The sequence below is a fragment of the Gossypium raimondii genome, chromosome 6, assembly GCF_025698545.1.
Source record: "Gossypium raimondii isolate GPD5lz chromosome 6, ASM2569854v1, whole genome shotgun sequence".
NCBI lineage: Eukaryota > Viridiplantae > Streptophyta > Magnoliopsida > Malvales > Malvaceae > Gossypium > Gossypium raimondii.
In genome coordinates, this window is record NC_068570.1 from 53,986,904 (window position 1) to 54,000,462 (window position 13,559).

The following is a 13,559-nucleotide window of genomic DNA, read 5'->3' on the forward strand; positions in this document are numbered from 1 at the left end:
ATAATATACAAATTATTACGTAGACCGGGAATGGCAATACTAAACTAGAAGACTCCACAAATGAATGAACTTTGTAAAAGCTCCACTGTCAAACCAATGTAACGAACAAATAACATGAAATCATAAAATAGGGATTAAAACATCATGTTGTCATCAATATCTAAACCATAAATTAATATTCCCCATGCATGAAATAACGATACTCGTGTCATTCTATTCTCCGACGGTGACCTACGCGTACATAACTTGTTCTCTAGCTCCGCCAGATAACCCACCGCGTGTCATTCTCGAAGTTCACCTGTCAACAGTCACTGATTAATCCCCACCTTTTTATATTTCCCGCCGTGATTCGAGCTGAGCCCAACAAACCACTATATATATATATGCTTATTAAGAAACTGGAACTCCCAGGATATTCTGGTTAAGAACTTAACAGTTTAACTTCCTCAGTCAACGTCAGGAGTTTAAACCAAGAAAAAGAAGAAGAAACCATGGCTTCCCAACAGGAAAGAGATGAGCTTGATCGTAGGGCAAGGCAAGGAGAGACCGTTGTCCCTGGTGGAACCGGTGGCAAAAGCGTTGAAGCTCAAGAAAACCTTGCTGGAGGTAATATAATTAACAATGATTCTTTATTATTATTATCATCATATTATGAATAACTGTTTGCCTATTAATGGCTTTTCATTTGGGGGTGGCGGCAAAGGGAGGAGCCGGGGAGGGCAGGCGAGGAGGGACCAGATAGGAAGGGAAGGGTATCAAGAAATGGGTCGTAAAGGTGGGCTGAGCACCGTCGAGAAGTCGGGCGGAGAACGTGCGGCGGAAGAGGGGATTCCAATCAATGAGGACAAGTTCGCGACGAAGCAGAGGGGCTAAATAAGTAAAAAAGAAGGAAGAAATAAAAATCCAACGTTGTTGGTGGAGAAGCAGCGGATGTTTAGGGGTAGCTAAAACTAAACTTTAAGGAGGTATTCGAGTCATGTCACGTGTGTCATGTAGTAGTTAGTAGTAAGTAGTATGTAAAATGGATGTGTTTCAGTGTTTTTCTTTAAAGTAGCTAGGTGGAAAATGGAGATGTTTGATCTCAGTTTATGCTTCTCTGCAGTTAAAAGCTAACAATGGAGATGTTTTATATAAGTAATTATGACTTCCATAATTCATTTATGTTGTTTTAACGTATTTATCTCTGACAGATTTGGCAAAGATTTTAGTTGAGTTTCAGAAAGCTTAAAAAAGTCGAAGCTATATATGATCTTTTCCACTTAAAAGAACTCGAGAAAAAAGTAAAAATGGAGATGCGGGGTATCGATCCCCGTGCCTCTCGCATGCTAAGCGAGCGCTCTACCATCTGAGCTACATCCCCATGTCGTTGACGCCTTGTTTTAGTGAAGTTTAAAGCAATAATCCTAAGTGGGTGATTCTAGGGTGAATATATTTTAATTAAGAGAAGGTTGGCAAATCCATCTTAAATAAAACCTATTTGGACTGGTTTCTACCGAATTGTAATCGCTTGTTGGGGAAGAAACCATCAACGAAAGGGCTAGACTAGAATGATCTTATCAATTTCGACCTTTTTAACAAGTTTCCATTTTGTTAGTATATGCATTACAATGTAACTGCAGACTAGTACGAGTAAAACTAAAAATCAATTCCATTCCATAAAAGCAATTCTGCAAGATATGATGTTGTATACAAAATCCAAAGAATCATTTTTCTATACAATCTTTTTTTTTTTTTTGCTTAAAAGCCAAATTTACCTCCTGTTTCTTTGTTTTTGGAACAGCCAGACATGGTGACAAAAATGGAGAGAATTCACATGGTGGGTGGGTCTCAAATCAGATGACCTGACAGCAGCAGCCAGGAGGAGAAAGTGCTTCGCGTGATGAAACTATGGTTGAGGGAGGACACTGAAGCTGAGGTAGGGTCCTAAAAGAAAGCTCGTGTGTAGTGCTTGATGATGCAACAGGAGCACTGCTTGATGACGCAGTGGCAGGGACAAGAGAAGGGCGAAGCTGTTCCAGTGCCGATAAAACCTTGCGCATTCGCGGTCGTTGCGCCTTTTCACCTACGCACTCCGATGCAATGAGCACAACTTCATAAGCTTCCTCGTGGGAGTACTCCCTTAACTTGGTATCCATGATTTTGTCCAACAGGTGTCTACTGCCAATATTCGGTTGTGCCCACTCCACTATGTTGTCCTCTATACCAGATTCTGTTTGTTGGACAGCACGGCGGCCGGAAACCAGTTCGAGTAATAGGACCCCGAAGCTATAGACATCCATTGCTGAAGTTAACTGATCTGCACAACATTGCAAGAGAGCTAATTCATTCATTCAATACTTGTTACTTGGTTATGAAGGAAGCAATGTGCTATTATCAGTTCCATAAGAACCAAAATCAGAGCTTGTGGTAAACAGAGATTGGATAAAAGGGGCAAACAAATTAACCTGTAGCAAGATATTCAGGGGCAAGATATCCTTCAATACCGGAAGCTCGGGTTCGAAAAATTGGATCAGTGCGAGATGGATCAACGCCAGGAATGATTTTTGCGTAGCCGAAATCCGAAAGTTTTGCATTGAAGGCCTGCAACAATATGTGTCAGTGACTGATACAACTGCTAATGCCGTGATCAACCATGAATGTTGCTATTATGTTACCATTAACATACATACCGAATCTAGTAGGACATTCGCTGCCTTTAAATCTCGGAATATAACTCGATGACCATGTAAGAAAGAAAGGCCTCTAGCAACATCCATGGCAATTCTGACCCTTGTTTCCCACGACAATGGTAAACGCTCAGGTATGAAAAGATGATCCTCCAAGCTTCCGTTAGGTAGATACTCACAGACCAAAAGCTTATGTTCCTCTTCCAAACAATAACCAATAAGCTTGACCAGATTCGAATGAACATGCCGACCGAGGTCATTAACTACGCTCTACAGTAAATGCAAACAGATACATGAGGCAAAGAATAATTTTTCAAACAAAGTTACCATGATGAAGGAAGTAACCTACCAGCATCTCATCATGAGTCAGATTGCTTCCGGTTCTAAGCCGCTTCACAGCAACGGGTGTTCCAGTTGCAAGGCTTGCAGCTCTACAGGCCCGCTCATCAATGTACCCCATGAAAACATGACTGGGCCCGCCGTCCCCAAGGCGATTCGCCAAAGCGAAGTTTCTAGTAGCCTTGTCTAGCTCAGCATATGTGAAAACTTTCAGATTGACGGTTGGGAAATCACTTTCAGATGTTATTTCACTCAGGAGACCGGTTGTAAGTCCTGAAGAGAGACTCATTCCTATGAGTTAATATAAGATTTAAGGCCATATGTAACTAAGTTATTCACATCAAAACCAAAGCCTTACATGCTGAATGAATAGATGTGAAACAATTGGCTATTTACGAACACAAGCAGATTACTATATCATTGCTCAAATGTTTAAAACAGTACTCCATGTCATTAGAAGTATCAAATTACATACATGCCTTTTGAGTCAATTTCAAGTGATAAACAAATACAGAACATGCAAAAATGCCTTCTTTTCAAGGAAACACATAGTATAAGTGATTAACAAAAGACTCAACATGTCTACCTGAAATCAAGTGTCCACAAAGATTAAGAACTATTTAATGAAATGAAAGAACCCCATCAAAGCAATAGCTTAAGTTAATGGAAAACCTTTCAAGATAACAAGTGAAAAGAAAGATGGCATGAAATGGAAAGAACCCCATCAAAACAACACCTAAAGTTAACGGAAACCTTTCAAGATAACAAGAAAAAGAGAAGGCAATGGCATGGAATGAGAACCCCCCCCCCAAAAAAAAAAAAAAGATAAAGAACTATTGCATGAAATGAAAGAACCCAATCAAAACAATAGCTTAAGTAGGTTAATGGAAAACCTTTCAAGATAACAAGTGAAAAGAAAGATGGCATGAAATGGAAAGAACCCCATCAAAACAATACCTAAAGTTAACGGAAACCGTTCAAGATAACAAGAAAAAGAGAAGACAATGGCATGGAATGAGAAAACCCCCCATTAAAACATTACCTGAAGTAAAAGAAACCTTCCAAGGAAACAAGAAAGGAACAAAAAGAAACCATTGCATGAAATAAAAAATATCCAACTGAAAACAGTACCTGAAGTAAATGAAACCTTTCAAGATAACAAGAAAAAGAGAAGAGAATGGCATGGAATGAGAAACCCCCCATTAAAACATTACCTGAAGTAAAAGAAACCTTCCAAAGAAACAAGAAAGGAACAAAAAGAAACCATTGCATGAAATGAAAAATATCCAACTAAAAACATTACCTAAAGTAAATGAAACCTTCCAAGAAAGCAAGAAAGGAACAAAAAGAACGATTGAATGAACCCCATTAATACATTACCTGAAGTGTCAGGGTTATTTTGCGCAGTAGGCCAGAAGTATTGCAAGCAATTGCCCATTGTCACTTCACTCAGTATCTACCCTTTCCTATCCTTTGGAAGCCAGAAATGAAGAAACAAAGGGAATAAACTGTATGGGTTTTGCGTAAAAACGAAAAGAAGAAGCTGAATGAACAATGTTAACGTGAACAAGTGCCTGGTAGAGAGGTTCTTTAGCATGAAATCAGAGAAAAAAGGAGGCTTCTTTTTTTATAGAGGGTTAAATTTTTGTTTAAGACTTTTTCAACCCTGTTATGGCTGGGTTGTATTGGATATATTGCGGCTACAAGAAGGGGTAATTCTGAGAAATCAGTCAGCTTTGATAGCTGCCTGCTAAGCCAGAATTTTCTTTTTTCAAGAATTAATTTGTAAATTATTATTATTATTATTTTTGTAAGATTAAACTATAATTTTATTATTTTTGTGTCGCATTTGCTTAATATTAATGAATGTTTTTTTAGGTAACAATTGATATAAGATTTTGCGATTTTAAATATTTTTGTTTATTACAAGGAAACAGTTAAAGAGTAATAACAAAAACTAAATTAACTAGTCGAAATAATAGTAAGATGAAGACCACCTTTAAGAAGCTCCCTTATAAATAATTTTTATTTTTCTAAATTAGTTTTATTTTTATTATTACATTAATAAATATGATATAATTATTAAACTAAGTTGCTCAACCTAATAAATAATTTAAAAATCTGTGTATATAAACCTATTTTTAAGTATGTACTTGATATATATTTGAGAGTAAAAATTATACTATAAATATATGAAAATATTGAAATATACCAACATAGATAAGCATGTAGAATAAGAATAATGCAACCTATACCAATATTAAATAAGAGATATAATTGTACCATGTGGATATGCATCCAACACAAGTGTATCATCAGATAAAAGAAAAATCACATTAATAGAAAATTACAACGAGATCACAGAAATTTGAGGAATGCCATAACCTTCAACTTCGGCTGAAACATTGAAGAACAATCCCCCAAAGAGGAAGAAAATAAAAAAGAATCAAGAATATGAAATAATCAAATCAATTTTCTTTGTTGTTTTGATCCATCTTTCACCTAATAATTCAATAATATATTGAAATAAGTTAAGACTAAAGCAAATGAGCAAATGAATCCTTTCTTCTTATGCCACCATCTGCTCTTGTTCTATGTACATTTGCTCCACCCACGATGGCAAAGTTGCAGTTCCCATCGGAGTAGCATCTTTCACGAGGGAATGAACCCAGGACACATCTGGCTCTTCCATATTCGATGCCATCATGTCTGTTGCTCTCGCAGCGGGGTGGTTGTTTCTAAACCCGAACGAAGCGGATTTCCTAAGCTTGTTTAGCTCATCTCCTTGAATACCCCAGTCCAGTTTCCCATTAGGAGAGCTCCAATCCGAAGTGTTTGAAGACATTGTGGTTGTGGGATTAGCAGGAGTGGCAAGTCCGGCACGGTTGGTCACTGCTCCACGGTCTATGAAACTCTGGCTCCGTTTTGCAAACGCTGAAGACCGGGAATTCATTACTGCTGCAGCCACTGCAGCCGATGAGTCATAACCAAATGCCGAGGGCTTCCTCACAGGGGATGATGTAAGGTTTGTTGGGTAGCCTGAACGTAGTTGGTTCGAGTTCTGGCGTATTTGAAGTCCAGTTGGAGATTGCAACTGGGCTTGTATTCCGGATTTTATAGACAGTCCCTTCAACGGAGACAGCAGGGAAGGATCGAGAGATCCAAATGCATCATCGAGATTACTAGGCTTCAAATCCCCGAGACGACCATATTCCTTACTCCAGCAAGATGGGGAGGAGAGACTCGATATCTCATCCATCAACTGTTGTTGCTGCAATTGATTTTCAAGCTCGAGTAACTCCATTTCCAAATCGAAATCTCGGGCACTAAAAGTAGTCTTCAAGCGGCTACCAGGTAGCTGCAATGCAGGTGGGGTGAGGTTAAAGTTGTTCTGCCACAAGCCTCCAGTCTTTGGTGATGAAGAGGTTGCCAGAGGAGACATGGGTGGCGTTGAAGTCGTCGGCATCGGCAAAGATGAAGAACCGAGTGCTAGAGGACTCAAAGTTGTCATGTCCACTGCATTCATTGCAGCAGACCTCAGAGAAGGCATCGCTGATCCAGTGGAAGCATACACGGGACGTAATTCTTCAGGTTTGTGAGCAAAGAAACAAACTTTACGAGCGCAACCAGTCTCATCTTTGCAAAGCCGAGTCCGGTACTGAGCAGGATGAAGCCAGGATTCGAACACACCATGAGCATATTCACAAGCATCACCCTTAGGACAAGCCCCCCTTCGGAACTCAGGGCACGGCACACAACTATAAGGGTACTTCCTTGGGTCCCTTCTCCTCGCATTCTCACCAGGATGAACAAAAGGGCACTCAGTCCAATCATGGGAGTATGCCCTCGAGCAAGGCTTCACCTTAAACATATACATCCGGAAGTCATCGGTTCCATATATCCCATTGTTGATATCAGGCAGTGATACATCCATAGGATATTCTCTCTTCTCAGACCCCTCTTTCGGCAACTGAGGCATCGTTGTCTTATCAGATTCTTCTTCCCCGTAAAGAACATCATCGCCATTCAGTAACAACTCAATCACCTTTCTTCTGTGATTGCTCGAAGAGTTTAAACCCGGCACAATCAGATCAACAGGTTTGTTCCCATTAGCATCTACACAATTCACATCGGCAGATGCATCAAGCAACAGCTTGACAATCTCAACCGAAGAATCTGCACCACCAGCAACAGCGCAATGAAGGGCAGTAACCCCATCACTGCCACAAGCTCTATTCACATCAATCTTGCCACTTCCAATGATGTATTTCAAAATTTCGATGCTACCAAACATGGCTGCAATCATCAAAGGCGCCCTCTCTTCAAATCCCATCTTTCTCAACCCTATTCTCCGACCATACCAGAAGCTCGCCTCCCCGAAATCCAAACCTTTCTCTTCTACTTCACTTTTGAAGGCTACTAGATCATCAGATGCAGCCAATTCGAGCAAAATTGATTGAGAACCGGCTTTTGGCTCCTGTAATTCACCTTCCATGATGAAACTTGAGGGCTTATGTTCACTCTTTGAACCACTGCACATCCCAAAACACGGCCTGCATAATTATTACATCAACAAGAACTCAGTTTCTCACTAAATAGCAATAATCAAACAAGAACAAGATAGCTCTGCTACACCACAACACATGCAAATGTTTTTTTTTTGTTTTTTTTTGGAAAAAAAAGGTAAATTAAAGAAACCCCAAATCTAGAATTATCAGTTCCATACACTACAAATCAAATAATACAAAAATTCAAACATAAAAGAAAGAAAACAGCTATGTTCTAAATCAAAAGACTTGGACTATTCCAAGACTTCAGCATCTCAGAACCAAAACTCACAACTTTTGACCAAAAATCCAAAAACCCAACAAACAAGAACTCATAAATTCAAACCAAAGTTCAAGTATTTTTACCTATAAGCAGTCTCAGTTGAAGAAGAAGAAAAAAAAAAGGGTATTAGTTGGAAGTAGGTGAGGAGAAGAGTGAGTTTGGTTTAGAAGAAAATTGGAGGAGAAAAAAGAGCAAGTTGGGGGGGTCCTTTTAAGGTTTGGGAAATGGTGTTTGTTTAGTAGGAAAATGGTAGGAAAGTGCGGCTTTCCTTCCCCTCACTTTCTCTATATTATGGGTCAAAGTCTAAACTTCAAAGGGCAGGCTTTAACTTATTCTTCTTCATCTCGGTTCTTCCATGGCTATCATTATCATTGAGAGAGACAGGGGAAAGGTCCCCTCTTCCTTACTTAAAATTAAAAATGAAATGCAAATGAAATGTAAATGCAAAACCAAATGAAAACATTATCTAGTTGGATGTTTTTCAACTCCAAAGCCGATTGGCCATAGGTCTTCATGCGTACGTTAAAGATTCGCCCTCAGCTCACGCGCTTTGGAATTTTGTATACAATTTAATTTTATTAATTACTTTTTAATTATTTTGTATTTAGAGTTTACTGTATAACTTGTAAATTTGATTATGGGTAGAGTTGAAAGCTCCGTTTGAAGAGTGAAAGAATTAGGGTAAAATATAAGCTCGAACAATAAGTTCAGATAAAAAGTAAGACTCATTTTTTACGCGGGTTGGATCTTGAGTAAGGTTTTTCTTATTCGGGTCTAACTCGAATTTGTAAAAAAAAATTGTTATTATTTTTTACTGTTTTGTCACTATTTTTCATTATTTTACTATCATTTCGCTATTATATTACTATTATTTTGTTGTTATTATTTATATATTATACAACTCTTGTTTTATTATTAATTTTGCTATTATTTTAGAGATATTTATTTGCTAAATTGTATCTATATTAATGTTATTTAATGTTTGTAGTGTATTTAATGTATTATATTTTTAAAATTTATTTTTATATAAAAACTTTTAATACAAGTGGGCCACACTCAAGTTTTAACATCTTTATTCTGGTCAGGTTTGGGTAAAATTTTAAGTCTATTTTTCAAGTAGAACAAGATTCAAGCCTAGAAAATGAGCCTAAATTTTTTACTTAATCCAGCCTAACTCATGATAAGCTCTAGTTATATGTTATAAATTTCATTAATTTATTTCATCATATATATTTAATATAACAAAGTAAATGCACAAACATTTACCCTTAAAAGGAAAATGGATTATTTCTTTCTGTGTTCTAAATGACTTTGTGGAAAACAATTTTATCCATTACAGAAAAACCACTGAAAAAATACTATTTATACATTTATTTTTAATTATAATATATTTAGTATATATTTTAAATGAATGATACATTTAATTTAAGTAGTCAAAATTCCTGCATGATAAGAAGTAATGATTTTAATGTATCTTTGCATTCACATTTAAATTTTTACAACACATTAATAATAATTTTATTATTTTTAATACACAATATTTTATTAATAATTGAAAAATTACAGCCAAAAATGATTCAGATTATTTGTTTGGAAACTTTTACAAAACCGTTATAATGTTTGTAGTTGTTAAATTTAATTTCTTATTAGAATTATCATGTTTTAAAAAATAATAACTTTTGTTATTAGTCAAATATTAAATGAGTTAATACATAAATCAACTCGTGCATTGGAGGAAGGATCCTCAGTTGTAAGATATAGAAAAAACTATCTATAAAAATCCCGAGTGTTTTCTTAAAATTATGTCTCGTTGAAATTCTCTCTTTCTTTCTTTTTTGAGTAAAACCTTTTAGGCAATTTGAGAATAAATCTCCTGTGAGTTTAAAAGTATGTTCTGTGCTTGCCATACAATGGATCTTGCACATCAAAAATTAAATTTAAATTAGAGAATATCAACTGACAAGAGACACAGGAAGAATTTTGAGTTTAGAATGGATAGCTAAAAAGCAGTGCCTATTTGTGGCCATGGAAGACTTTGTTTTGGCATAGCATTCCAGCTATCATTTCTGAACTCTTAATTGTCTTCCTGCAATATTTAATGCAACAAGTTACATATATTACATATATTTATTTTTATTTAATTCAAATTCAAATTGTAATTATTTTTATTTTTATTAAATTAGTTATCAACTAATTTTATTGGTTGTAAAATTTCATTAAAATTATTATTGTTGATGTTAAATTTTTTCTTTTTTAATATTTTTTATTCCACAAGCAGTCTTGAAAAATTGGTATGAGCATCTTTTTAAAAATATTTATTTTAATATTTTATTATTTTCTATAAAACACTTGTAAACCCCTAACATTGTTGATAGAGTTTAAACACTCCACTTGTGACATAATTTACCTTGAAATATACATTTTATAATTAATTAATTTGTTTTGTTTTCCAATATTCTATCCTTTTTCAATTTTTAATTAAAAATTAATATAATATTCACTTCACATTTTTTTCAAATTTTAAATATTAAATCATTTGAAAAATAAATATATTATACTTTTTACTATTATACTTTTTCCATTATTTAAATATTTAATTAATTTAAATGTTGATATATCTTTTCACTTTTTTAACAATTATTTAAACAATTAAGGCTTAATGCATTTGATACTTGAGTTTGACATTTTTTAAACGTGGTACCTATGTTATTTTTAATCAAATATAGTACTTATATTTGACAAAATTATATATTTTGGTACCGAAGTCTAAATATACTAGAATTTATATAAATCTTAACAAGTAAATAGTTCAGTGAGATTTTAATATTTATATTTTATATTTTGTTTATATTATTTTTATATAATATTCTAACTATTTTATCATATTTTCCCATGTCCAAAATAATGTTTTAATCTCAATATTTTTATGTAAGTAATTTTACATGTTTATTAAATAATATTTTTATTTTACATAATCAATTAAAGTAATATTACTCGGATTATTGGATATAATATAAATATATTAATTATTTTATAATTAAAATATTGCAATAATAGAATGCCTCAAACCATAATCTAATATATATACTAAAGTAAGGTTAGGACACAATTTTGAGAATTTTAAGTTTCGAATGAGTTCTTTATGTGACAAGTCTCACCGGTAATTGACTGACATGTCAGCTTTTTATTATATTAATTATGTGGGTTTCACTGGTCAATATATTTAAATTTCTATTTCAGTACTAATTATTATGGTGTAATTGTTATTAAAGTTTATTAATCTATACATACATACATTCAATTAGGTTCTTAATGATTTTTATTTTTCATTTTTACCTTAAGGTATAATGTTATCATTTTTACTTTTCGGTATGCTTTCAGGCCGGATCACGGCCATTAACAACTATAATTATACCTTAATTCAATGAGGGAGAGTTTAGGCAAAAAAGTAAGACCTCGATCTGACTTTACAAAAAATAAACCCTGTTGTTTTATACTATTTTGCTGTTATTTTCTCACTGTTTTGTTACCATTTCACTATTATGTTGTTACTATTTGGATATTGTATAACTTTTGTTTTGTTGTTAATTTTACTACTAGTTTAGAGCCAATTGCTTATTAAGTTGCACCTATGTATAAAGATTTAAAAATACATATATTTTCAATTTTTGGGGAAATATTTATTTGAATATTTTTAGCGTTTTTGATGTATTATATTTTTTAAACTTTTTTATATAAAAAATAAAATAAAATAAAATATTACAGGCAAGTTAGACCCGAATTTTAGCATTTTTATCCAGGTCAGGTTTGGGTAAAAATTCAAGCCCATTTATCATCAATCGAACTTAAAATTTTGATAGGACCTGACCTAACCAGCCTATGGATAACTCTAAATATATATTGACCCAAAGCATGTACTTCACTACTTCGTTTGTTAATTGGATAATTTTTTTAATAAAAAAAACATATAGCTCTTACTGATAAATTCATTAATTATTTTACATATGTATTGTTATTGATGTTAATGATTCTACAACGATTAGATTTCAGAATCGATAACCACATTTACACTTGGATCACCATATGAGTTCGTTCAGGATTTCCATAAAGCGCCACCAGAGGTCAAAGAAGATATCTTTGGGTGCATTCTTACCCTCTAGCAGATATGGAAGCACATAAATGAAATCCTATCCTCCGGCGTTGCACCGAACCCTCAGCAAGTAGCCCCAAAAATATACCATATGCACCGCCGCTATAGCATCACACTAGCTAAACCTCCCTTTATGCAAAACCAGCATTCCTCGCCTTTTAGTCTTTGCATCACTGACATATAACAATGAAACTGAGACGAATGGGGCAGCAGCGACGCTGGAAGGTTATCTCCCCATTCCTATATATAATTAAGGTCACATACTATAAACACTTGTTCGTGCTCCACAGTAAACTTCTCCTAATCTGTTCCGTTTTAGGGAAACTTCATTCACTACGGATTAAGCATGTATGCTTCATACAACACCACAAGATGGCGACCAATACTAGAGGGCTATATTAAACTCCACTAGAAACTGGCTCTTATCCAAGTTGATGGCACAACATTGAGCAAAGCGATGCGCATCTCCTTCAAGCACCAACAACATCACCTCCTTCACAAAATGAATAGACTGGCTCGACAGGCAATCACTGGATAGCTTACCAAGGAATGGGAACCCTAGTTTTTTTCTTCCACATCTGTTTGCTGCTTTTGCCCTTACCAAAAAAATTATATAAATAATATATTATAGCTGAATTTTTTTTTTGTATATAACATATATTTGTGAAAAAATTATATAAAATATAAATATGGTAAAATTAAAATTTATTGTTTCCCAAGTGGTTATTCTTTTAAAAAATTTAGTTTGAATGATAAGCTAACTTTACGTTAAATCATCATTTTAAATGAAAATTTTAAGTTAAATTTTACAATTGATCATTATATATTTTTTCATTTTTAGCAATTTAATTTTTTCTTTATATTTTTTAACTTTCCTTTTTTTCCATTCTCTTCTACTTCACCTTCTGTTTTCCTCCTTCTTCATTTCTTTTAATGTAGTTTTCTATATTTTCCATTTGTTAAAACTAGTCTACAAGCTTGCCTCACTTGAAACAGTTAAATTATTCAAAAATAAAAGTATTATGACTAGTTTTAATAAATGTAAAATATAGAAAAATTACGTTAAAAAGTTATGGAGAAGGGAAAAATAGAGGAAAAACAAAAGAGAATGAAAAAAGAAAAAAGTTAAAAGTTAAAAACAGAAAAGAAAAATTAAATTATTCAAAACGAAAAATATAAGGATCAATTGTATAAATGAACCTAATTTTTATTTGAAACGATGATTTAACGTATCATGTTAGCTTACCATTATATTATTAACTGTAATTAATGACTCAATAACTAAAATGCTACAACGTAATAATATAAATGACTAAAATATAATATTAAATAAACAAAAGCGACTATTTCAATAATTTACTTGAAAAGTATAAGTAGGACGCAAATTAACGGGCACGTGGGTGAAGAGGAAAAGAAAGGGCTGAGTGAGAAACACGCGTCGTGAGTTGCGAGTAGGCTAGAAAAGAGTGCCCCGGAGTGAGTTGGGGTGGACCAGAAATAGGGCGGGATTCCAAGCTGTAACCGAGTCAATAACGCAATGGCACGTTTCACTTCCATTTTGTTATAATTATATA

General features: G+C 34.2%; 3 protein-coding genes and 1 non-coding gene across 5 annotated transcripts; 1 reads left to right on the forward strand and 3 right to left on the reverse strand.

Annotated features, from left to right (window-relative positions):
* The first annotated feature begins 369 nt into the window (after positions 1-369).
* On the forward strand, positions 370-1,138 carry LOC105774561 (em protein H5). Its single transcript, XM_012597094.2, has 2 exons — positions 370-606; positions 704-1,138. The coding sequence occupies exons 1-2, from the start codon at positions 492-494 to the stop codon at positions 871-873; spliced, it is 285 nt and encodes a 94-aa protein (XP_012452548.1). The 5' UTR covers positions 370-491; the 3' UTR covers positions 874-1,138.
* Positions 1,139-1,287: 149 nt separating this feature from the next.
* On the reverse strand, positions 1,288-1,360 carry TRNAA-AGC (transfer RNA alanine (anticodon AGC)). Its single transcript has one exon. It is a non-coding gene; the product is annotated as a tRNA-Ala (tRNA).
* Positions 1,361-1,675: 315 nt separating this feature from the next.
* Positions 1,676-3,807, reverse strand: LOC105774562 (probable serine/threonine-protein kinase PBL4). Of its 2 annotated transcripts, XM_052632930.1 has the most exons (5): positions 3,592-3,807; positions 3,016-3,278; positions 2,670-2,936; positions 2,445-2,580; positions 1,676-2,296 (listed from the first exon to the last, which is right to left on the reverse strand). In XM_052632930.1, the coding sequence occupies exons 2-5, from the start codon at positions 3,124-3,126 to the stop codon at positions 1,833-1,835; spliced, it is 978 nt and encodes a 325-aa protein (XP_052488890.1). In that variant the 5' UTR covers positions 3,127-3,278; positions 3,592-3,807; the 3' UTR covers positions 1,676-1,832. The 2 variants fall into 2 exon arrangements, with proteins under 2 accessions (XP_052488890.1, XP_012452549.2); XM_012597095.2 differs by lacking the exon at positions 3,592-3,807 and having other exon boundaries at positions 3,016-3,574.
* Positions 3,808-5,317: 1,510 nt separating this feature from the next.
* Positions 5,318-8,115, reverse strand: LOC105773187 (zinc finger CCCH domain-containing protein 29). Its single transcript, XM_012594890.2, has 2 exons — positions 7,919-8,115; positions 5,318-7,558 (listed from the first exon to the last, which is right to left on the reverse strand). The coding sequence occupies exon 2, from the start codon at positions 7,543-7,545 to the stop codon at positions 5,575-5,577; it is 1,971 nt and encodes a 656-aa protein (XP_012450344.1). The 5' UTR covers positions 7,546-7,558; positions 7,919-8,115; the 3' UTR covers positions 5,318-5,574.
* Positions 8,116-13,559: the final 5,444 nt, after the last annotated feature.

Coding starts and splice junctions, on each gene's coding strand:
- LOC105773187 (XM_012594890.2), bottom strand. CDS start 7,545: ATGTGCAGTGGTTCAAAGAGTGAACATAAGCCCTCAAGTTTCATCATG.
- LOC105774561 (XM_012597094.2), top strand. CDS start 492: ATGGCTTCCCAACAGGAAAGAGATGAGCTTGATCGTAGGGCAAGGCAA. Junction 607..703: donor TCAAGAAAACCTTGCTGGAG/GTAATATAATTA, acceptor GTGGCGGCAAAG/GGAGGAGCCGGGGAGGGCAG.
- LOC105774562 (XM_012597095.2), bottom strand. CDS start 3,294: ATGAGTCTCTCTTCAGGACTTACAACCGGTCTCCTGAGTGAAATAACA. Junction 2,581..2,669: donor CGAATGTCCTACTAGATTCG/GTATGTATGTTA, acceptor ATATTGTTGCAG/GCCTTCAATGCAAAACTTTC. Junction 2,297..2,444: donor CCCTGAATATCTTGCTACAG/GTTAATTTGTTT, acceptor AATGTTGTGCAG/ATCAGTTAACTTCAGCAATG.